Source organism: Numenius arquata, chromosome 7 (genome assembly GCF_964106895.1).
Source record: "Numenius arquata chromosome 7, bNumArq3.hap1.1, whole genome shotgun sequence".
NCBI classification, from domain to species: domain Eukaryota; kingdom Metazoa; phylum Chordata; class Aves; order Charadriiformes; family Scolopacidae; genus Numenius; species Numenius arquata.
In genome coordinates, this window is record NC_133582.1 from 1,425,648 (window position 1) to 1,450,657 (window position 25,010).

Genomic DNA, 25,010 nt, shown 5'->3' on the forward strand with positions numbered 1-25,010 from the left:
ACTTAAGAGAATGGCTGAACTCAGGAACAAGGTTTCTAAGTTAATGCAAGCAAAATCGAGACCTTTTAAAGACAGTATGACCTTGAGATTGTCAAGCCAACTCCCTTCACTATTCAAGGAAAAAAGGCTTTTGTTTCTCTTTCAATAGTTAGTCCCTCTTCATTGAAATTGCCTTTAAGATCTTTTGGAAATGTATGAGTGTTAGAAAATGCATAAAACATGGAAAAGATGGTCTTCTAAACAAAAGAGAATATATGAAAACCGTTGCACGAAATAAAATGGAAGTTAAATGTTGCTGAAGTAATAACAACCAAGCAAAAATCAAGTTGTCCATACGTGTCACTTCCTGGGTGGTGAGGGGATCGCTGGTGATGTCACCAAACAACACATAAGCTGTTAAAGTGTACTCGGTATTGGGGACGAGATCCACCAGCTGAACCTCATTCACTGACGGTCCGACACGCATCTGCACATGAAAAATAACACAAAGTGTTTAAAAACTGAAGAAAGCAATGGCAGAACAGCAAGCAATGATTTAACTTCAAGGGAATTTTGTTTGGGAGATTCACAGTGCATTTACAGCTTCCTGACAGATGTCATTGTATACACTATCCCAGCAAGTACACGGCACTTTGAGAAGGACGTGCCAGTCTCTTTTGACTACTAGGACACATCAAGAAAATCCATACGTTTTTCAAAGTTTATTTTTGGTAGAGTAGGGGAAGTGAACACAGATTCCCTCACCTCTTTCTCTGTGGTTGGGATTGTGGCGTTCACAGCTTCGTATGTTAACAAATAAGCCGTAGCTCCGCTGAGAGGCTCCCATCGTACACGCATGGAAGTTGATCCGATGTCATAAACATTCAGGTTTCTAACTGAAGAGATTGGCACTGCCAAACAAAATATATAGGTTTATTTATTTCCTTCACCTTCTTCCCCTCTCATATTTCACATACAGTAGTGTCACTAAGAATATTGCACGTGGGCATTAGGTACATCATGGGTAGTAGAAGGGTGATCTGAAAGTAGTGGTATTTTAAGTTCTGCTCAGTTTAAGAATGAGGTAATGGTCGTTGCATTTTGAATGCGCTACAGACTTGCTGCACACAGTTAAAAGTATCTTACAAGCCTGCAGTGGAACACTTGAATATTCTAAAAAGCAACATTAACTCACATGAATGCTCTAATATGAAACAGACCATGACTGGTTTGGGATCTGTACTTATAAAAGGAATTTTTGTACTTCCTTCTTTTTTTCTGTATTTCTCAAATTATTAAATAAATATAAAAAATTACCACAGACTTCATAAAAATCATGTACATACTTTGAGGGTTTATGGCAAGGCTAAAAGAAAACAATCAAAGAAGTTAAACGAACACCTAACATTCAATACACTTAAAGAGGCAGGAAAGTCACCTTACATTGCATTCAGCATAAATATACCTAAAATCATTCCTGCAGGCAGCTAAGAGCAGAAACATAACAGCTAAGTTATGTGTCATAGAAGTGATGCCAGTGTGTTGAAACGGCTTTTTGTTAATTTTATAAAATTAGGATGAATTTCTATAGAATTCTGGCTGCTAGTAGCAGGAATTAATTATCCAGCATAAAAATAAAGGAGAACATATTTGTGTATGATCAGATTTCGGAATTTATAAACTCTGTCTTGTAACTCATGGCTGTGGCTCTAGTCTTGTACAGCTCTGCTTCGTGAGCCTGGAAAAAGCTGGGACAAGTGTTTTTTACCACAATACAGTTTTACTCCGCTAAAGTCTTTCAGCCAAGGTCTGAATGACCAGTTTAACACAACGCTATTTGATCATTTAAATGAAAAATTTCGTCTCCTTTAAGAGGAAAGTCCATAGTGCCAAAAGTCCTACTGGACAGTTCCCCATGTGCCGAACTGGCTGTTGATGTGTTACTCAAGTTGCGTTTCCAACTTACAAGTTGTTTCCCTGCCGATCAGAGGTTCACTGCTTTCATCTTCCACCACAGAAAACACGTTAACGACATACTCTGTTTCAGGTTTCAGGTCTTTCAGAACCGTTGTTGTTTCCATCCTACTCACGTAAAACTACATAGAAGAGAAGCAATGTTAATCACTGTTCAACAAATCTCTCTGGAACTAAAAATTAGTATGATCTTGATCTTCTATGTATTTTGTCTTTCCCTATACCATGATTTTTGCAAAGCAATCAAAGTAATCTTTATGGTACTACTTTTTGTGATTTTGGGTATCATTTACTGAGGCACGATATTCTTGACCTTGGGAGCCTTTTTTCGTTTACTGTTATACCATACACAGCACAGACTTCAGAATTACATTACTGTGATGTGAAAGTCCAAGGTTATTGCAGACAATGCCAGAGATGAACACACGGTACTAACCTGTTGAGGGCTACCTCCAGAGGTAGGGTAATATTCAACTCTGTATCTATCAACACTCTCAGGAGGAGGACTCCATCTCAGTCTGAAAGAACGAGGTGTCACTTCCGAAATAACTAGGTTAGAGGGAGGAGGTAAATCACCTACAAGTGGAAGCAAATAAAAGAAATATTAATTTATCTTTTATCATCTGGAATAAAAACATAAGAAAAAAAATACTTAGGAAAAAAAAAACACTTTAGGTACTTGCTTATGTTTCTGTTTCCTCATGAATTCTTAAAACAACTCTGTGAAGAGAGAGCTCACCATCACACCCCCAAGACCAAATGAGTTCCCTATTGTTCCTACTCCACCTTCAACACCAGTGTTTCACTGGAGAACCATCACCTAACATTTCTGTTTTTCTGTGCTCAGCTTTGCTTTTTGGCTGTCAGACACCAATACTTGGCAAAGAGCCAGGCTGTGAAAATTTTCATTATTGAATGAGAAAGAACCTGCCACAATGGGCAAAAAGGTGACATGCTGAGCCACATAATCCCTGACTCTGGGAGAAAAGAAGGCACGTCCAGCCATGTTGTGCTGTGTTAGGTATCACACAGTCGTTATTGAAAGGAGAGGAAGAAGCCCTGCAGGGTAACCCAGGTGGGTCTGCACAACCTCCTCACACCAGCAGCTGAAAAAACAGCCCAGGGCTACACTGTGCCCCCCATAAGTAACAGAAAGAAATTAGCAGTGCAAGCACATAAACAGAAAAAGGATGAATTAGAGTGAAAATGGGCTGTACCTGGGCCTTTCACACTGTTACAGAGATTCGTAGTCACATCATCAACAATGCTAGCCAGGAAGGAGAAATCTGCAACGTTGTAAGCGTGGATGTCATCTGGATCCGTTGCAATCTGCTTCAATTCGTTTTCATCTGCATTTTTAATACCTTACAGAGAAGACATGAAAACAAAACTTCTTAGAAATGATGGCCATGAAACATCACACCATGAACTTGAATCCCTAAACACGTTCTTTGAATACCTTTTCAGGTATTTATGTACGTGGCCACTCCTCTGTGCAGTTAGCAGATGGGCAGGAGGTGGTTGGTGCAGGCCACCTCTTCATATAATACTTACCAATTGCATAAAGTTCCACTCCCTCATCTCTGAGTCTTCTTGAAGGGGTGACTACATCATCTTGTGATTTGCCATCAGTGATGAGAACACCAATTTTGCGAGCTCTGGGCCTTAAGCCTGCTTCTTGTTTGAAGTTGTTCTTTAAGATGAAATCCAAGGCCATGCCTAACATGATAAAGAAGGTAACCATCACTGTAAACTATTTCCATACAGCAGTCATGGTAAAGGACAGTATTTGATCCTAGTGATTTCACTCTGACAACATCATTCCACAATATGTTTCCTTCTAGAAGCTCTCAGAATCTAGTTGCAGCCCATCATCTAGACTTATCAGCAACTGACACTATTTCTGCCCTCTCAAAGTCTCTAATCTCTTACCTTTTATGTATCACCATCCTATCTGGTCTACTCCAGCTTCCCTTCTGGGCCCTCACATTGCCTTCCTCCAACCCTGACATGGAACTCCCTTTTATCCTTCTCATGTGCTCAACAGCAACCCAAGCTCTTCATCACCTAAGCTCTCCTCCATCGCTTTGCCCCAGATTTCCATTGAGTTTATGTATCTACAAGCCATGCCTGCTCTCTCTGGAACATACTGAATTAACTGTAAGGCCTTTTCATCATGGACAAATTTGAGCTCACTGAACAATACTAGAATTATTTTTATTGGAGCTGAAGGAAAATGCTGGCAGCAAGACGTACCTGTTAGAGTATTGCCTCCTTTGTACGGTAGGTTGGCTACAGCCTCCAGCAAAGCCTGTTTGGTTCGATAAGCATTGAGATTCCACTCTGTCCTGGGATCTCCACTATACTGTGCAAGACCTGGAAAAAAACCCCATCATTACTCACTTATTATGTGCCTGTGTAGTAGTTACATCTCATTTTGCCTCCAACATATGGGGACTTACCAATCTGTACTTTGTCAGGTCCGATATCAAAAACTTCAACGATACGGGAAATGAAGCTCCTGATAGTTTTAAAATTTGGCCGCCCAATGCTCCATGAGCCGTCCACCAGCAGCACGATATCAGCTTCTGCTCTAGTCTTACATTCTAAACCTGCCGTGTCAATCAGAAAGATATAGCCTCACCATGACAGCTTTCAACCAGAAAAATACAGCCTTAGCATGATAGCTTTCTTTCCCCCGTCCTTTTATATGACATATGTCATGAGTTAGCTTCCAAAATAACTCTAATTTTATTCACTGGCACTCTGTCAAGTATGACCTCTCTGTGAACGTTATTCACACTAGTCACTGGTTCCATGGCAAGAGCCGTATAAATTTCTTCATGTATGTTTCCTTTTATAAATAAGCCTTCACAAATGTCAAGGCCAGTGCTCTATTGTCACGACATTGTCTGGTTTGGTCTTTAAGGACGGCGGATTACTTGATTTCAGAGGGTTTTTTTAAAAGACTGCTAAGCTAACCACTGACATGACAATGAGCATTATCAGATTATCCAAATTTACAGTATTTTAGTCTGTCATGGTTTGCTAAACTACCACTTAATTTTCAATTATGTAACAGTGGAATTAATAGCGTATATTACAACCACTTTCAATAACATATTTCTGAATTTTCAGGGGAAAAAGACACAGTAATACAGGCGGTATAGAAGTTTGCACATCCAGGAAAGAAAGAACACAATTTAAAGAAGATACACAAACATAAACACAGGCCAAGAGGTAGAGAGGGGACAAGAACAAACATTTATATAAAGCTGCAATGTTCTGAAAAGGTGGGAAGATATTTCAGACATCTTCATTTTACAAATTACAGAATAAAATACGCATCATATTGTTTTCATCACAGGGAAAATCACAAATATTTATACAAAACAGACAGACACAATGATTTCATCCGCAGCCGTTTGGAAAAAAAAAAATAAAAAGAATCCTTGCTCTCTCTCTTTTCCTGTAGATTGTGTTACCAGCTGCATATTTTCTGGCTTCCTGCCATCAGAGCTTCTGGTCTTTATATGGAAGAAATCCCATTGAGAAAAATCAGCCACACTCATCACAGTTGAAAGATATTGTGATTTCATATATGTTCCACATAATTGATCCAACACTGTAGACTCATGAATATAACTATTCCATGTACCTGGGGGTTAAAAGCATGATCCTCTTCTGCATAGAAAATATAGATCTAGTCTTTAGTCAGGACAATACAATCAGTTGGGAGTACGGTTTAAGTAAAACCAGGTTAGTTCAAAAAATTGCATGCATAACTTTAATATGGAAGTTAAAGTTAGCTTCATGTACAATATAAAAGTTAAACTACTTTGACTTTTATTTTTCTTCCAACTACCATAGTTCCCCACACGGAAAATTCTAGCAAAGGCACCAGACCCAGGGTGATTTTTTTTTCCCCCGTTAATAAATAATGTACTATTACATTTACAATCCCAGGTATAAAATTCATTTTTCACATTAACCGTGACTCAAATCCATGCATTAGTAAAACTAATTAGCTTAAAGAATATAACACTGAAGACAGAAATGACAGCTGCCGTAAGAAAAAATAACAAACCAGTCTTGGTGCAATTCTTTTCCTGCCAGACTTATCACAGCTTTACTCTAATGGCCTGTTACACAGTTTTTCTCAGCTTTACCCTCTTGTATGAGACAGTGTGGGACAGTAATTAATTAAGAAATTTCTAAAAATGTCAACAAAGTTGCATGAGGTGACCATTTTTTACATAGCCCAGTGTGGAAACAAGGCATCAAAGAGGTTAAGCGAAAAGAATATCAAGCCAACTGTCAGAAACCCTTTTTTTATTTATTTAACTGTGAAAGGCCTTTGCAGCCAGGTTCTTTCTCCTCAGCAAGTCTCTTTGATGGTTACACAAACCTTGAAATGGCAGAGGAGAAAAGTCTTCCCTTCTGCACGTAGACCTGGCTATTGAGAAGCAAAGACTTGCTTCTTTATGCTTTCCGTGGAGGAGGACTGAGCCCTGAAACTCTCCACATCCAATATTAATTGAGATTACGGCAGGCACAAGGCACAGCTCTTTGCGTGAGGAGGCCCATTAACCACACCAAGGGAGCTGCTCTCGTAACATTCATAGAAACTTCAGCTGGAAGATTTAGCTCCACAAGGAGAAACTCCCAAACAGATACTGGAGAGCATTTAGCAATTGTATTTCTGAACTAAGTCTCCTCCTTCTATAGTAAAAAAAAAAAAAAACCCAAAAAACTAAATAATGGTTATGTTGCATAGAAATTTAAATAATACACAGTAACACGGGGACGTTCCCAACTATCAGATCTTTGCTCATTATACCATCTTAGTCTTAAAAGGAGAAGTCACCATATAAGGACAAGCAAAGGGCTAACGATCTGCTTAAAATTCCTTGTTCTACTTCTGTGAACACCCCTGTAGATAAGCCATGATCTCTGTTCAAGAATTTGACCTTATGTGATTTAACACAGATGTGGACGAGCTTGAAAATGCAAGGCAGATGGCTTTGAGTAATCAGCAAAACATGGGTTGTCTGAGTTATCATCTTTGTAAGATCATCTAAAGGGGGCAGAGGACTAGAATTGTGAACTGGGGCATGCTTAGTGGTCATTTCAGACCAGAGGCTATGTCACCAGTGCAGGGAGTGTACTGAATCCTGTAAACAAATATTTATGGGCACTAGAAAAACCATAACGAAACGCTGGTAAACATTTCATCTTTTTTTTATCCATAAGCCAAAGCTGCCTTTCCTTCAATCAATCATGTTTACCTCTAGACAAAAATGGCTCCGAAGTAGTATCTGAGAGGGTGGTCATCTCTTGTCCAACCAGGGGGTTGCTCTCTCCTCCTTCAAACATTCCAAAAACATTTACCTTATAGGTGGTTCCTGCCCTGCAACAGTTAAACAAATGTACTGTAACTAAACTCACTTGGCTTGCTAAATGCTGCCACTGCACTTATGAAACCCCCACAGGAAAAATTCCCCCCCGGAAAAGGTGCTAAAACGCGTAGCCCAAAGACTAGCTCTTCCACAAAATGCTGAAGTTTTGAGAAGTTAAAAGTCGATTCTAGGTCCTATACTTAAATTTATAGCCTACTTCATTCAAGTAATTTAAGACTAATATAATAATTAATTAATGACCCTATATTTAATATATTTGCACAACAGATTTTGGCACAGACTGAAGCCTACTGTATAAATCCAGGCCTCTCAGAAAATAAATCAAGAACTAAACTAGGCTTTTTTTAACATGAAGTAAGGAACTTTGGGGAGGAAACTTTAGAAATCCCAACTTTCTCCAGTGTTCCATTAGCCTTCTCATATGCGAAATGCAGAACACAGCCTCTGCCCATATCTTTGCCTCCTTCTGTTCCTGTGAGAACACCACAAGTGATGAGAATAATCCCAGAATGAGACCTGCCAGGTGCCTTTCAAAGCCTGCATAACAAGATCCTTGTAGCTCTCTGACAAAATGACTTCCTGACTTACAGTAGATTTTGCCAGGCATTTCCATCCCAGACCATGACCAAACAAAACCCTAAGCTAAAGTTATTTAAAAAAAAAAAAACAACCAAACATGAATTATGATCCATACCTAAGCTCCTCCAACACCACTGTGCTGTCGTACGGCCCCACTATTAATTCTCCAAGACTCCCGTCATCTTCGGTAGGGTGGAAAGTGACTTTGTACCCCTTCACTCGTCCCGGGGCCGGCTCCCAGGTTACTCGGAAACTTGACATAGTTGAATCAGAAGTTCTCAAATTTCGAGGTGGCTTAAAGGGAGAGGCTGAAAGGATGGGGAAAAAAAGGGTTTAAATCAGGTCTGGTGGAAAAAAAAAAAAAAAACTCAACAAGTATGGTTTTATGTAAAAATTGATATGCAAATCCAGGATTAGTAGCAGCTCTAAACTCTTTCTGCAATTCTGTCGACATAAAGGCAAATATTTGACATAAAGGCAAATATTTGACATAAAGGCAAGATTCACTTCACCTAATTTTAGCTGTTTAACCAATAGGTATGTAGGTTAAGTTCATTATCAAGGCTTCCTCTACAGTCAACAGACTGAGGGATAGGTAGCAGTTCATCTCACCTATCTTAAACACCCATCTGATCTTACAATAAATGTGGTCGATAGGTGGACTAACCTATTTCTTTGTGTTTATTAATTATGGAGAAAGACCAGATAACAGCTTAGACTAGCCCTCTCTCTTTTAAATGGCAACAAGTAGGTGAGCCCAAAAGAGAGAAACGGAAGCAGCTTCCTCTCAAACCAACACTGGAAAAATCAGAATTTACTGAAGGCCAACGTCACACCTAGATGGTACTCAGTCACTGGTATCACTTCTCAAGCTGCTTCCTCAGAGCTCTGGGTCCCACAGGTCAGATCGTGGAGAGGGTGAAAGCAAGGACCCTTTTGTAGAGAAGGTTCTGCCAATGGTCCTCTCCTCTCAGGGCCTGGCAGCTCAAGCAGCTTCACCAACCACAGATGGGGCGGTAGGTCAAAAAATAATTTTTCAGAGGAGTGACAGTCAAACAGCTTGAGGGTTTTGGGTCAAGAGTAACTTCCTCTGAAGACTAAGGGCTACCCAACGCAGGCCAGTACTCACGGACAGAGTGGGTAACAAGCCTGCCGATAGTTTTTGTGTCACTTTTGCTTTTGTGAATAACTAAAGTGCAGTGGTAGAAAACACTGTATGTAGCAGTGTAACCTCAAAGCTGCTAACATGGGAATTAGAGTAAGCCAAAAGTCACCACGACAGCTTTGGAGTTGAAAAGATGGAGGGGGAAAAAAAGAGTTTGTCTTATCCCTGTGCCTACGCAATTGCCATACTGTAGATGAAAGATCATAAATGTCCTCCAACTGTGAATTCTGCTGAGAAACAGCAGATACGCTCTCACTCACAGGGAACAATACAGTCTCTCTGTCTCATCTCCCATGATACTTCCCCCTGAATTATCACAACAGCTTCAGCTAACAAGATCCCTCAGACTCCACTTGCTTCCAAGAGTGATTACCTCCTCAGTTCTTTACACTGAAGGCACAGAGGCATATCCATATCTAGATGGACAGGTCAAAAATCAAAAGCAGCTGGATGACCTGATTCATCTCTGTATAATTTTCAAGATTTAGAAACTAGGTGTTGGTCAAGAGCTGATCAAGTTTTCATGACTCCTCTACATCAACAGCATTTTAATTTAAAAAAAAAAAAATCATCCTTCAGTAACTGAGGTGCCAATATCTCCACTGTTAGGAGACATTTCTTGCTTCCTGTCATCATTCAATACAACGTGCTCAGAGAACAGGGAATGGCATGAAGTATTTATAGTGTCTCTCAGTGAATGTCCCATAGTCCCATATGGGAAGAAACATCTTGAAAAAAATACTCTCTTTTGGTAATGGCGCTCCATCTACGAGATAGATGTATCTACCATAGAAGCGAAACACTGAGACTCAATTTGGTTGACTTGACCTGGATAGATCTTTCCATTTCCTTACCAAATGAAAGACCAGCATCAGATACCTACTAAAGGCAGAGCACAAAATGAGTTTTGCTTTTACAGCAAATATCACCTCACCAGGACTCAATAAGTATTTTAGACTCAGCTTCTGAGAGAGAAGACAGCTTGTCCAAAAGACCATGGTCTCTGAGGGCAGGCTTCCACTGACGACTCTTCAAAATCATCTACTCCCCCTTTTTATTACCTCAGGTTTTCCACAGAAATATGGTGACCAAAGAAGACAAATCTAGGTAACAGGATGCTGCTTAGCTATTTAATCAATACCCAGGACCAACAGGCAAATTATGAAATAACTGACGACATGTAATGAAGTAGTCTGTTGACACACTGTCTTCCTCACAAAGCACCTTGTTTTAACTCCTGATGGCAGTGTTTCAGAACAAGTCTGGTATTTCCAAGCAGATTTTACACCGTCTTTACACCCTCAATACCAACAGCAAAAACTTGTGCTCAGGCTACGCCACAGTGAAGTTTCCAACAAATCAAACACTTTTCTCAACCTCTAACATTTTCTTCAATTTGCCTGTTAAGTCATGATCTTAGCAGACTCCACCGTATTTTTCTACATGTTATAATTATTAATTTTAAGCCCAAAACTTTAATTATCAAATCCTGTGCAAGCTGGTGGTACATACCTGTTGTTCCTACTGCTTTTCTTGATTTCCCTTGTCCAAAATCATAAATTGGAACAACACTGAGGTCATACGTAGTTTGCGGCTTAAGTCTCTTCAACACGATGCTTGTAGCAGGAGCATTGACTCTTCCGAACATCTGCCTTCCCCCGCTGCGTGGCCGGTAGTACACGCGGTATGACAAGACTTTCCCGGGTGAAGGCTGCCACGTAACTCTCATTGTATTTTCTGTCTCGTTGTCTACCATCACAGTCCTGGCATTTGGTGACACTTTTCAGTGTAAAAATACGGATAAATGTTTACTTTGTCACATAAAGATACGTTCAAATGCATGTCTATAAAATTCATTCTGCTGTATTAAAAAAAAAAAAAATTGCCCTCTTTAAAATTACAGTGTTTGATGGTGGGGAAGACACATGGGAATCTCACAGACCAGTGTTAAATTATTTTTTTAAGTGTAATGGACTAAAAAAGCCTAAGTGTGCTTTCCACTACAGAGAAAAAAAGAGGGAAATATAAATTACACGATGACGCAGCATCATTGGGAGCTTTATTTAGTCACACTTTTCAGTAGGCTGTTAAGTAATGGATTCAGCACTCTCGAGTGAAACTGATAAATTATAAAGCCTTTTTCTTTTTTTTTTTATGAACACAAAGTCCTATAGAGTTAAGATTTTCTAAGTTTCGAGTTTACAGAGCTGAGAAGGTACAGGTCAATACCTAAACTGCTGGGTGCTGGGCTCCATACAAGCTACCCTGCGAATAGTGGTGAGTGACTTTCCAAACGCTTGGAAAATCACTCACCGCTATATGCAGGATATTATATGTGCTGAAATAAGCACACGGACTAATAAGGCGTTTTCTCTACAAATTGCAGCACTCGGCTTCTAAGAGATATTTTCCAGACCGTACAAATATGACAAACGATCTGAAGTGAACCGAAAGGCATGTGATGCTGGCTGTCAGCCGCAGTGAGCCATCTAGGTTTTGGCAAAAGTGAACCTCCTTGGCATGCCAGAATGGGTCAGGGTTTCATCCCACGGTAAGGTGGGCTTTGCAGGCTCCAGAATCCTCTCCCAGCCCTAGGAACCAAAATTTTCTAATTGTGTTTGCAACAGAAAGACGCAACATTAGTTAGTCTCGGGCCTGGGTCTATTGATAGACCTGACAGCAAGTTCCCTCAGACAGCACGTTGGGAGAAGCAATAAATGACATGGCCAAGCTGCTGAGGTAACCTAGGAAAGGCTGGCCAGATAATGCTGCTCTTCTTGAAGGAGGAAGGAAGACGTGGGACAGCAGTCTGAGGAGTCAGCTCTTCCCAACGGCAGCAATCCCTGCTCTTGGGAGACCTTAAGAGCAACTACACCGGGTCAAGGACAAAGGCTAAGGCAGGTCAGCAGCCTGTCTCCAACAGCAGCTAAAACAGATGCTTAGGAAAGAGGACAAGAACATGTAAACACATGATGCACTCCCTGAGCACTCCCTCAGGCTCTGTCTTCACATGGCCCCTTCGGGCAAACAACAGAAACGTCAAGGCTGATCCAGGCCATCCCTTCATTCATTCTGTGTCCTCTACTTGCCAGCTCTCGCTCTATGGCAACAGGCTATCCCCGGCCTCTCGGGGCTTTTCACTTTGCCTGCGCTGCTGGAGCGGCCTGAGCCTGCTTTGACTAATAGCACATGATGTTTGTCAAATAAGAAAAAAAGAAGAGCCTCAGGAAAAGTAAATAACAAACATCAAAATGACGCAGTGAGCCTCAGAGGCCTCCTCTGGAGAATTCAAAACCCCCCTGGACACGTTCCTGTGCAACCTGCTCTGGGTGGCCCTGCTCTGGCAGGGGGTTGGAGTAGATGATCTCCAGAGGTCCCTTCCAACTCCATGTGATTCTGTGATTCTGTGACTGTGAAGAATGGAAAGGGCAACAGATTGGAAAGGCAATTCATTGATTCTGTGGGAATTTCCCCCACCTTTCCTCCCTGCTCTATCCATAACATTTCTTCCACTTGATTTCCAGCAGCCACACCAAACCTATGGCTTCAAAGTAATCTGTAGGCAAAATTACGTCTTAAGTTTGAAGTAATTCTTGCTGAATCCAAACCTACACGAATACATTTAGAATAGATTTTCTTTTTTTTTTTAATGGTCAAGCAAAAAACTAGATCTTTACTGATCTGAGATAGAATTTTGGTTTGGGGGGACTTCTTAGAAAAAAAAAAAAAAGAGGTGAAGAAAAATAAGATCCATTTTCTTTAAAATATTATAATTTCATCACGAACAGAATGTTACAAATGGTGGTAATGTTGTACCACACTCACCATCAGTAAAAGCCTCTCCTTCTACTGGGTCTCCTTCTCCGCTGCCATAGGTCGCATACACTGAAATCCTGTATTTAGTCTCTGGCTCCAAGCCTTCCAGCACAGCATCCACTGTATTTCCAGGGACTCTCTTCTCCCCCATCGTATCATCATAAAGGGATTTCCATACTATCCTGTAATTATTAACTGTTCCTGGAGCTGGTGTCCACGATAACCCGACCGTAGTGTCGGTTATGTCTGTGGTAACCAAATTACGAGGTGAACCACGTTCTACAAGAAAGAAAACAAAAAATTACCTCTAAAATACCGATAGCAAAAGTTAGTGAAGTACAAATGGAAAAATAAAATGACCATAAGAGCAAAATCAAACTTTTCCCATCAATATTAGTTTCAATAACATACAGCTGCAGTTCCAAGAGAAAATTAATGGATTTTTCAACAAAGTGCTTAAAGCTAACTTTAGATTATGAATGATCCTATCCTTTATCATGCAAGATACTTAGCGGTTATGCTTTAGAATACACAAAATAAAAATGGCATTGATCAAAGACTTGGCATGAAGTCAGTGCTTAAATGTGCTGCAGCTCATTTAGGTAGGATTTAACTCTCAAGTAAATAATTTTAGTTCATTCATCCATTCATCTTCATCTTCATGTGTGTAACTTTTTTCCTGGGGGGTAAATAAAGGAGACTTTTACCTGAGTGAAACGGTTCTTTATGTTCTTATTTAAGAGTACTATTCTTATCTCCCAGAGTACCACTTACCAGATCTATCAGCTATTTTATTTTATGTTTACAACTAATTTGTAGTGTGTCTACTTTCAGTAGAAAGCAGTTTCCATCTTTCCACTCGTAAGACTTGTACCTCTTTCCTCCCTGTAGCTTGTTCCAGACAGCTTGGAACGAAGGAAACAGCTTGTTAGCCTGTGAAATCCAGTTTTCAGCTGGACGCGTGAGTTTCCCCCAACACACCAGAGTAATTCCACTGCTTAAAGATGGAGCTCATTGGTCTGAAGCGGTGGAGTGAAAGGAGTGCCTCTGTTTAATGTTTAACATACATTTATAACATATGTTCAACTTTCCTATTGCGGGGGCTGGCTTTCGGTGGCAGGAAAGGAGCGCTGATGGGTGGGTTTAATGCAATGGCCTCACTGTAGCAAAATCTGCAGAGGGGATCTCCAAACCCAGATCCACACACACACACAGAAGAGCTCGGTTCTTCAGCGTCTATTCTCCGTGGCCTCTCTGTGGACATTCCTGAGAGACTGCTCAGCAAGAGGACTTAAACACTCCAGGTGGCCTCATGGCATCACAGTTAAGTTTTCCTTGCACTGATAAAAATATATCCCTCTATTATACCACAGCAACAACAGGACCAGAGTCAAAATTCTTGGAACACAGAGAAATTCAGTACCTACCCAATTTCCACCGCTTAGGCTCATTGCAAGAACAGACCTCACTGAAGCAGTTTCAGTTCAAGACAGAGCAACAAGTTGCACAAAGACATATACTGTGTTTTCTCTTCTTATATTCATTTGTCTTTCACTCCCCCCACAAACCTGCGACATTTCCAGGCATAATCCCACAGGAGCAAACAGAACTACCTGTAGAAATGCTTCATTTTGGAAATATCTCATTGCTGGCACAACTTCATTAAAAGCAAGCCAATGGAAATTAATATCGAGTATCTGAAAACAACACTTATAGTATAATAAAAATTCACCGGCTGCAGAGATTACAGAATCCGAGGGTACCACTCCAGTCACAAAGGTGACTCTCAGAGCTGGTAAAGCATGGAGCAGAATCCCTTTGCCTTGTGGGGTTTTTCTCCTTCTAATCCCCAGTCTTGGAACATCCCACCACGTTATTCTGGAGGCGATTCTTTTCCCATCCTAACTCTGCATCAGTTCTTACAGTTTTACTGTTCCAACCATTTTTTAGACTCACAATATAAACCATCACAATTTATGCCATCTTCTCTTAAAAAAAAAAAAAAAACAAACACGTTAAGATACTTTACTTTGGTAAAGTTCACTTGTTTATCATTTCACAACAATAGCAGTTGCACATAGTGAAAAAGTTATAGTACAAAGGCCTGATTCAGCTCATGCTTCATGCAATCTCACTGAATTCAGCGACTGCATTAAATAAAAGCCAGGACAGAATCTAAACTCCAAAGACTAATTTTCCTGGAAGCCTGAAAAAAAGATTTGCCTTCAAAAGTAAATTACACCAATTTTTCTGTCTGCTCTTAAGCTTCTACTCCCAAATCTTGGCTTTTTCATACAATAAAAAAAAAAAAAAAATATTAAGGCAATCCAAATGGAAAAAATATGGAAAACTTAACTTGATAGAATGCACAGATGTCTCACAATAAAACCCTTTCTTTCCATATTTTAATGTAATATAAATATACAAGTCACTTTATTTTGGCTACTTTAAACCATGGCTCTGCCACAACATGATTTCAGTATTAAAGTATCTGCTACCACAGCACAATTTTTTGCAAGTCTACTCTTGGACGCTACAGCTAATGATATATGTTGGAAACACTGCAAAAATAACTGCATATTTAAAACCATTATTGATTAAGTCATTATTGAGGTCATTAAATAACAGAGGAAAATAATTTGTTTGGAATGGACAGTAATGAACAGCAGTTACTGTAATATATTGTTCTGAAAGAAATATTCTTTGGAACTAAATGTCTTTTTTATAAGGCAAGGTAAGAGAGGGAAAAGGGACTGGGATTCCTACCAAACCACTAGAACTAAATGGAAAATTTTTACTTCAAATAGTTGGAAACTGCTGACAAGACAACTTACCCTACTAAAGGAAATTGGACTTTTTATATGTTACACTGCAACCGAGAACACTTCTTTAACATAACACACCAACTTGATTTGCACCTCATGTGTGAGGGGGAAGTCAACCGACAGCTTTTTTCTGCTTCACTGGATCTCCCACAAGTGGTTTTGCATTAGGGGAGCAGCTGTGCTTAAGATGCAGTCCAACCCCAAGTCTTAAATTATTAGGATTCCATCAAGTATTATCTAAGCTGCTACACTCAGAGTCAAGAAACATATTTATGCTCCACAATAACACTGATGTAATGCCATGACCAGCAAACATACAATTAGACCTATGAGATATTTTTCAATTGGATTAAAACAAAATACCTAGTCACAAAAAAAAATTTAATAAATCTGCAAGTGTAACACCTAATCAGCCATTCTGTTCTTTGTTCCACGTGTTCAGAAATGTTTGTTGAACACCTGCCTCTCACCTGCTTGATTGAACAGGATGGAGAAGGGGATGGAAAGACAACACATGATGTAAGAAGGAAAAGTGCTGGCTGGCAAGTGGTTAACGGTGGGAAGGCTCCAGCTTTTCCTGACTCCAAATGGAAGCTGAAGTACGCCCATCACTTCATGCAGCCCCAAGTCACTGGCAAGTGAGGAAGCAACCAGGTTTTGAAAATTATCCCTGAGCAGGCCTTAGTCCTGTGATGCTCTGGAGCACCAAACCAGGTGGTGTGAGCAGAGCTGTGAGCCATGGTGAGTATGTGCACAGTAAAACCAAGCGCTTGCAGGGACAGGTTGAACCCTTGCCTGGGCGAGGAAGGCAGGCACCAGTTTCAGGCCACCAGATTCTTTTTGGTTGCCTTTAGCTCAGAGCTGCAGCCTGCCTTCGGTGCCTCTCTACTGCAAGATCATAGAATCATGGAATGGTTAGAGTTCAAAGGGACCTTAAAGATCATCCAGTTCCAACCCCCTGCCCTGGGCAGGGACACCTCCCACCAGACCAGGTTGCTCAAAGCCCCGTCCAGCCTGGCCTTAAACTCCTCCAGGGATGGGGCAGCCACAGCTTCTCTGGGCAACCTGGGCCAGGCTCTCACCACCCTCACAGCAAAGAATTTCTTCCCCACATCTCATCTCAATCTCCCCTCTTTCAGTTTAAAACCATTTCCCCTTGTCCTATGGTTCCCCTCCCGGATCAAGAGTCCCTCCCCATCTCTCCTGGAGCCCCTTTAGGGACTGGAAGGGGCTCTAAGGTCTCCGCAGAGCCTTCCCTTCTCCAGGCTGAACCCTCCCAACTCTCTCAGCCTGTCCTCACAGCAGAGGGCTCCAGCCCTTGCAGCATCTCCATGGCCCTTGTACATCTCTACCATCCCTTGGTGCAGGTACACTCTCAGAAATTAACTCCGTAGCTTTCAGTCGGGTGCTTTCACATCCAGTTCTGGACTTCTGCAATGTCCAGTTTCCATATTAAGTTTTTCCACTATAATATTCCAGAGACACAATAGAATATTAAAGCAGTTTCCTTGTGTGCACTTGGCTCACTTCCCATAGCTCTCCAGCAATCACTGTTGTTATAGAACAGGAGGCTGTGAATCAGCTAAAATTAAAATGTTGACATTCATAATGGCCTTATTCAAATGGCCCTTCCCCTCAGAAATATTTACACAACTCCAGCTGATTTTGGTGGGAATTGTTCATGCAGTTCGGGCCCAAAGCCTAAACATTTTTCTGTATGTGCCCTTAAAACCAGCTTTCAAAATCAAACTGCAGCAGTATATTTCATGCAGAGTCATGTTTCATTTAAGTTAAACACAGGATTAATCTAAGCCAGCATCCTGAAAGGTCAGAACCAACTAAATAAATGAGCCCTCTCTTTGAGAGGCATGTACTAAAATTGTATGGTCCAAGTCCTGCCTTGTTTACAATGGGACATGTCAGGAGTATCCCATTAAGTCAGCAGGCTAGGTCACTGCAGCCAAGGATCACAGAGTCATAGAATGGTTCGGGTTGGAAGGGACCTTAAAGATCATCCAGTCCCACCCCCTGCCCTGGGCAGGGACACCTCCCACCAGACCAGGTTGCTCCAAGCCCCATCCAGCCTGGCCTTGAACCCCTCCAGGGATGGGGCAGCCACAGCTTCTCTGGGCAACCTGGGCCAGGCTCTCACCACCCTCACAGCAAAGAATTTCTTCCCCACATCTCATCTCAATCTCCCCTCTTTCAGTGTCAAACCCTTCCCCCTCCTCCTATGGCTCCCCTCCCTGATCAAGAGTCCCTCCCCAGCTTTCCTGGAGCCCCTTTAAGGGACTGGAAGGGGCTCTAAGGTCTCCCCGGAGCCTTCCCTTCTCCAGGCTGAACCCCCCCAACTCTCTCAGCCTGTCCTCACAGCAGAGGGGCTTCAGCCCTCACAGCATCTCTGTGGCCTCCTCTGGACTCTCTCCAACAGGTCCATGTCCTTCCTGTGCTGGATCCAAGTGCACCCATCAGGTAAGATGGCAGCAGAATCACTTTACAATTTTACTCTAATGGCCAAACTCTCCCCTGCACTGTAGGAGGCAGTAACTTTGGTTGGCTGACATCCTTTCCTCCGAGCCCCAAAGCAGTTGGATATTCCTGGAGTACCAGCCCTTCGTGCACGGAGAGTGTGGATGTGGAGATGGTGCAAGGGAGAGTCAAGGACTTGCTACACAAAGGGGATGCTCACTTGGCCCTGTTAGAGCAAGTTTCTCGCTCTTCTGCTGCTGGGAATGCAGAACGGTGAGAAGATGCAAACCAGGAGAGTTCTGACCCAAAACAGAGGGACTTTGGCCAGAGCACTCCCGAGTCCCTGCTCCAGGATAAAGCCAACAGGAATTTGCACTCAGTCCCTTTAATACTTCATCTGTCTTTCCCAACAGTTAATCAGTTAACACTACGCTCAACTGTCTAGAATTATCCTTTATTATTCATTCAGCCTTCCCCGTGTTCATTTTTTTTCCTGATATATACTTCATCTTCTATATAAAACTAAGACAGTTTTCCACAGATTATCAAAAGTCAATTTCAAATGTCAGACTCAAAAATCTTGGAATGTATAATTTTAAAAATGCATGAAACAGCATTAAATCTCCTGAAGACACTGAGTCCTTGTTTCTGTCAGGACGGAAACAGCCCGAACATTACGGAAAGTCCCTGTGATATGCTAAAAACCTCATTGTAAGAAAATGTCACTTGAATTTGTACTATTCTGCCTGTAGGAAGCATTCTTATGTTACTATAGAAACAGCAAAAATACATCATTTATTTACCAAAGAACTACTATCCATTCTGTGACCAAAAAAATGTAGACTAGAGGTCTCATTTACTTCTAAAGAACTGCATCCATTTACACCAACAGTGTTTTTAGACCAGGAACTTCACTGATATAAGTGGAAATACTTTGAAATTTATCAGTGCAAGCAAGATGGGAATCTGACCACTGAATCTTTTTCTAAAAAAAAAAAAAAAAAAGCTTTTTTTCTAAATTTTTCTGAAATTCGTACTTAAAAGTGTAATGACTGCTTTGAGTCAGTAACTGAAATATTCTTAAAGATATTCTGAAAAAATATATGACTGCCAGCAAAAGGACACTCATAAAATAGATCTGCAGCTTTCAAACTTTTCAGACATTGACTAGGATTTAATGTTTCTGTGTAGATTGGTTAATCTAGCAATGAATTTGTGTCTCTTTAAAACAACTGCGAATTATGGAAGTCAGTCTCTTTAGCGGCTAATGTGCACTATGTTCTTTTCATCCGACGGATGCCTTTGGGCAGAATACCACATTCCTGCCAGACTTGCAACCACTTCTCTTATTAAAAAATAGATTAGAAAAACAGTAGCTCTCGCAAAGGGTTCGCTGCCCGTTGCCTTTACACCCACTGTCCTCGCCACGCTTATCGTTGTGTTTTATTTCTGATGTAGGATGACTTGGGTAAGATCATATTATCCCCAAAAAAATTGAAAGCCAAATGGTTAGTTTGGGGTGTCTGGGGATAAGAGGGAGACTTTTCCCCAAGGCATTCCTGTGGGTGTTTCCTGCTTGTTCATCAACCTGTACTACCTATAACATCATTAAATATAACCATCAGTGCTAATTTCTTTAATTCCTCTGGCTGCCACAAGCCTTGTTCCACCCCAGGGCACACGCAGCCTGCACTGATCTAATTCACTTTAGCGGTTTCAACGACTTTGTGTGAGCCAACAAAATGTGTCTGAGGAAAATTTTTCCATGGCACTTTTACTGAAGGGCTCCAACCAAAGCTGCCTAGTGATGGATCGCCACGTGATTTTGAAAGTGAGAGGATAAAAGTGAGAGTTTTCTACAGCACGCATTTTGCACGTGCAGTTATGTTTAATGCAGTATGAAATATAAAGCTCCAGAACTTTCACCTCTGGATGGTGCTTCATAACTGCAGACAAAAGCAGCCAGTGACTGAAAGAGGCTGTATAAGAGATCAAAGCATTATAAATATCCTAAAATCTGGACTACTGAAGAAGTAAAGCACACTCCTTCAACAAAGGGGCAAAAATATTGTTTCCCTCTTCCCACTTCTCAAACACAAAAAAAGAAATAAACCCATTATCTCTGAATAACAGTTACCTGTATGGTATGGAACAGCACCCTCAGAAAGGAGTAATTTTCTGATTACTCATTTGCTGAACTCCCTGTCCCGTGTTGTCTGTGAACAGTTCATAAAATTCTGATCCTCTGGCATGTACTTATCTTTGGGCTGGACCAGAGAGCTATGCAAACAGTTTACAGAAGAGATTATCTACAGTTACTTGGGGAATAATTGCCCTTTCTGTTCTGTGTGGAGAAACAGCTAGTATATATTTACCAAAAAGAAAAACAAAATGAGAAGCAGAGATTGCCTAGATGGTATAGGATTCCAAGTACACAGAATGGTTACTGGGTTTGTATGGACTGATTTTCCTGAGTACCCCAAAACAAACAAGGCCACTTCAAAACACTGAAAAACTGTCCTGCAGAGCAAAGCGGAGGGAGAGGAGGAACATCCAAGAGCAATTTGTAACTGCTCCAAAATACTTTGGATATAACACACACAACTGAAGGACCTTCAATGAATGCCTGGGCAGACGCGTTCTTGCAAATTATGTTAAGAGCCGTCTAAAAAATTACCAGTTTTTCCCTCTCTGTTGAAGGCTACCCTTGCAGCTGAGATACAGTAACTGCCCATGCGAATTCTCCTACTACATGCAGAGCAAAATAAATCACTACTGAAGGCAGTAAGAATGTTTGTCTACACACTTAGTCACAGGGGACCATTTAGTGACTCAGTAAAATTCCACCAACATCTGAGAGCTTGGATTTTTCATTTCCTGCCCCTTGACTACACAATAACTGCAGAAGCTTCTGCGTCCAGCTCCTCTTTTCTCACTTTCCCTACACCCAAACTGATTTCCCTTAGACTACGTATCAGTACCATAAACTAACAACTGTCCCAGTTCGAAAGGCAATCCCAAGCCTAGCTCTTGATATAAGGATGAACTGACGTGGCCAGAAACTATGGCATGGCTGACTGAATGGATTTGGTGAGAATTCATATGGTGAAGACATCAAGTAAGCCCCACTGGGATTCCTGATACAGGAAAATCCTTAGGTGCTTGGTACTTCGGTGCTGTTGGCAATGAAAAACACACACTGCACTATTTTGCTTCTCAGACGCTACGGCTCACGGAAAAACTAACTGAAATACTAACTACTTTTTCATGCTTCCTTTCACAGCTTTTTTGTCAGGACTGTTGATAAGTTTATTTCTCCAGGAGTTAAGACCTGTCCCGTTCCCAGCCTCAGTCAGACAAGTTATTTCTGCTAATAGTTAGTCAAGTATTTGCTTCACTGACCTGTGTAACTTCAGCCAAGCCCAACCATATTTATTTCAGCTTCACAGGCAGCATAACTTCTTTTTTTTCAAGTAAACTTCTATACCAAGCTTTGAAGCTTAAATGTTACCTTTCAGTTCCAAAATTGCAACCCTTTTAGTCCTAATTTTCTGGTTTCTCCTCACAGGTTTTGTCTTTTTATCCTTCAACAAGGTAAGAAAGTGTCATACAGTGAAATACTGTCTTATATGTACTTCAACAGAAATTCTGAGAACCTTTCATAACATTAGTCGGAGAATCTTTCAAAGTATCTATGGACTATGGCCAAAGAGTTTTGTTCTAATTCAAGTATTTTTATTACCTCATGAAACTGCAGATCTGCTGATTACTGAAACGCACAGTGGATGTTCCATGATTTAGGCCTCTGTTGTCACGCAAACAGAAATTTGTATTCTGTTCTTTACCTTTGATCACCCAGTAATGACTGATGTCTGTATATGCTCTTACTAACATTTTATCTAACCAAGAAAAATTTAATGGACAGCTTTAATGCTAAAAGTAATGTTTTCTGAAGTGCACCCTGATAGGATTTTCAAATCCAGCCAAATCTTCAAAGGGTATGTGTTTGAGTCACAAAGCTGTATCTGTCAAAAGGATAAAAGTAATTTTCCATTTGGTTTTCTCCCAGCCAAGGAACTGAATAAAAAGTAATTCAGTTAAGTGACAGGATGCTCATTTCTTCATATTTACCACAAGACAAAATCTGTCACAGAATTACAGAATTTTTGACATAAGGTTTGAATTCAGTTGCTGAGAGTAAAACCTGGTACAGGAATGCTTCTGTGCCCTTTTAAGTGTAACATCCATTTTAAATTCCATCCAGTCACTTATAAATCCATTCCTGAGATATACTAAGCTATCCTTGTAAATTCTTTGACTTCTCTTATTGACAATTTATCACTGCAGAAACTCCAAATCGGAATCAGAGCCCTCCTGGTGGGGGGAGCACTTGGAAGGACAAGACAGTCTCTACCCGAGACTGAATTCTGGGTTTCTGATGAGTCTTCTTCTTTGATTCTGCTGCGTTTCATTCACTGCTCTCTCTATTTTGAATGTGTTTTAACTGAAGCTCTAGGCAATGCCTTAAAAGACTTTTCTATTGCTCAAGTTTTATGATAGGGCAAAAAGCTAAGCTTGTTTTATGAACTTGAGACTCACTTGATGTCTCCAGAGGTCCATGCTAATAGAGGGTCTCTCACAGGTTTACTGCAAAGATACCCCATGAAAACTTTTCCACCAAATGCAAACAGTTTACTTGGTCAACCCTTCAGTAAAACTTGAGGCACGTCCATAAGGAAGTGGACAATTCAGCCTGTTCAACAGAGAGACTGACACCTCTCAAGATTTGCAAAGGAAGACCGAGGCATTCCTCTTTCCACTCCCAGCACAGAGGAAAAAGCAGGGATGTCAGATTCCTCTGGCCGCTTGGGATCCAGCCTGCTCTCCTTCTGAGAGTGAAGTTTGCATTCTTGGGTGTACAGTGGCTCAGGGACAACAGGAAGAATAACGGAGACTCTTGCCCAGCATATATTTATATGCTGCTGTAACAGCTTTCCAGTCCCTAAAGGGGGCTACAGGAGAGATGGGGAGGGACTCTTGATCAGGGAGGGGAGCCATAGGACCAAGGGGGAACAGTTTTAAACTGAAAGAAGGAAGATTGAGATGAAATCTCAGGAAGAAATTCTTTGCTGTGAGGGTGGTGAGACCCTGGCCCAGGTTGCCCAGAGAAGCTGTGGCTGCCCCATCCCTGGAGGGGTTCATGACCAGGCTGGATGGGGCTTGGAGCAACCTGGTCTGGTGGGAGGTGTCCCTGCCCGTGGCAGGGGGGGTTGGAACTGGATGATCTTTAAGGTTCCTTCCAACTCTAACCATTCTATGATTCTATGATACACTACAGCATTGTGAATCTGCTGGGATGTGGAGATGTGAGTTCAGACTCCCCCAGGACTGAGTGAGGCCCAGATCTCCTTGCTCCCTCTTCCCCCTAAAAAAGCATTAGACCTAGTAAATACCATACAAAAGGAAGTGGCAACACCACCACCACCAGGTAATTTCACTAAGTCCTGATCATTTCTGGCTTTTCTGGAGGATATAGGCAGAATCCAGCTACCTCTTCTCCTTTACTCAGATCTCAGCAGTGTTGTGGGCAGGAGACAGGTCCTCTTCTCCCACAAGAGAAGCATTTTGGGTCTTGAATGGGTAGTGAAAGCAGGGGAGGTGGTGCCTGATACACTGAGACAGGGTGCAGCCATCAAAGAAAGTAAGTGGACTGGATCATTGCCTGAGATTTAGGCAGTAGGGCGGGCAGGGGCTTGGGGACAAGCTCTCAGTTGCTCCTTCTATAGTCAACGGGCAGAGAAATGTTCCTTTGATGGAAAAATGAGATCTCAGATGGACTACCTGCCTTCTGGAAGTATCTGCCTTTCTTCATTAATCACAGAAGAATCCTTGAGAGTCCATGCTGCAAACTGCAGCGTTCAAATAAGTGCCTAAATTTTAGTGGGATGAATCCAACGCACTGGTGAATCATTGCAACTGATTTATTTATTTATTTATTTTAATTACAGTTTCCTATTCAAAATAGGTTTTCTGGTTTGTTTCCTAACCTGTGTCATAAACAAAAAGTTAAACTGATGGAGAAACTGAGAGCCAAGCATATCCCTACTATAACCCCATTAGCGTCAATGGATGACTTTTAATTCCACATAATTAATCTGTAAGATGTTTTCAAGTGCCATGGCTACACAGCTGCAGTGCCAGACTTTAGCAATACATACCTGGCCAGCACAGAGCCCAGTCACACTTCCTTTCATGGCCTAGGAGGCAGCTTTCCCTGCCCTCTGACAATTAACAGATGACACCGAGAATGCTCCCAGAGAGCAAGTTTGAGAAATTCTCCGCTCAAAGGCAGCGGGCGAGCAGCCTTCCCTCCTTATAAGAAAGTCTTTGGCCCTGACTTAACGCTTTTGCCAGCATTCTGTTAATGCTCTGCTCCAGGTTCTTACTGCTATTAGTTAAAAGCAGGATATGATTCATTATTCCTAAGCCTAGACTAGATGCTCCTTCTCTAATGCAAAAAATGGTCCCTGAAGATCTTTCAGTCTCAGTACAGTGGAGACCCTGCAAATTTTCAAATGGATGACATACATTAAGAACAATCTGCCACTAAAACTGTTTGGAAGTTGAGAATTGAAAGACAAAATATTTCACTGAGGCTGGTGTGGAAGCACAGTCAGTTTTGGTTGGTGCTTCTGGCAGTATCTTTTACAAGAGACCCAAGATCTCCCTCTGCAACCAGTTGATTTGGCCCCACTGTTTTCTCTGATGGACAGTAGGCTTAGA

The 25,010-nt window shown here is 41.3% G+C and overlaps 1 protein-coding gene across 1 annotated transcript in view; it reads right to left on the reverse strand.

Moving 5' to 3' along the window:
- Window positions 1-25,010, reverse strand: part of COL12A1 (collagen type XII alpha 1 chain) — a 98,263-nt gene that overhangs the window by 54,239 nt on the left and 19,014 nt on the right. The window contains exons 13-24 of the mRNA XM_074150628.1: window positions 12,943-13,212; window positions 10,630-10,896; window positions 8,068-8,260; window positions 7,242-7,363; window positions 4,416-4,565; window positions 4,210-4,329; window positions 3,508-3,672; window positions 3,171-3,317; window positions 2,390-2,529; window positions 1,946-2,075; window positions 745-890; window positions 337-466 (exon numbers count right to left, since the gene is read on the reverse strand). Coding sequence (XP_074006729.1) covers window positions 337-466; window positions 745-890; window positions 1,946-2,075; window positions 2,390-2,529; window positions 3,171-3,317; window positions 3,508-3,672; window positions 4,210-4,329; window positions 4,416-4,565; window positions 7,242-7,363; window positions 8,068-8,260; window positions 10,630-10,896; window positions 12,943-13,212 — 1,980 coding nt within the window. The remainder of the gene's footprint in view (window positions 1-336; window positions 467-744; window positions 891-1,945; window positions 2,076-2,389; window positions 2,530-3,170; window positions 3,318-3,507; window positions 3,673-4,209; window positions 4,330-4,415; window positions 4,566-7,241; window positions 7,364-8,067; window positions 8,261-10,629; window positions 10,897-12,942; window positions 13,213-25,010) is intronic.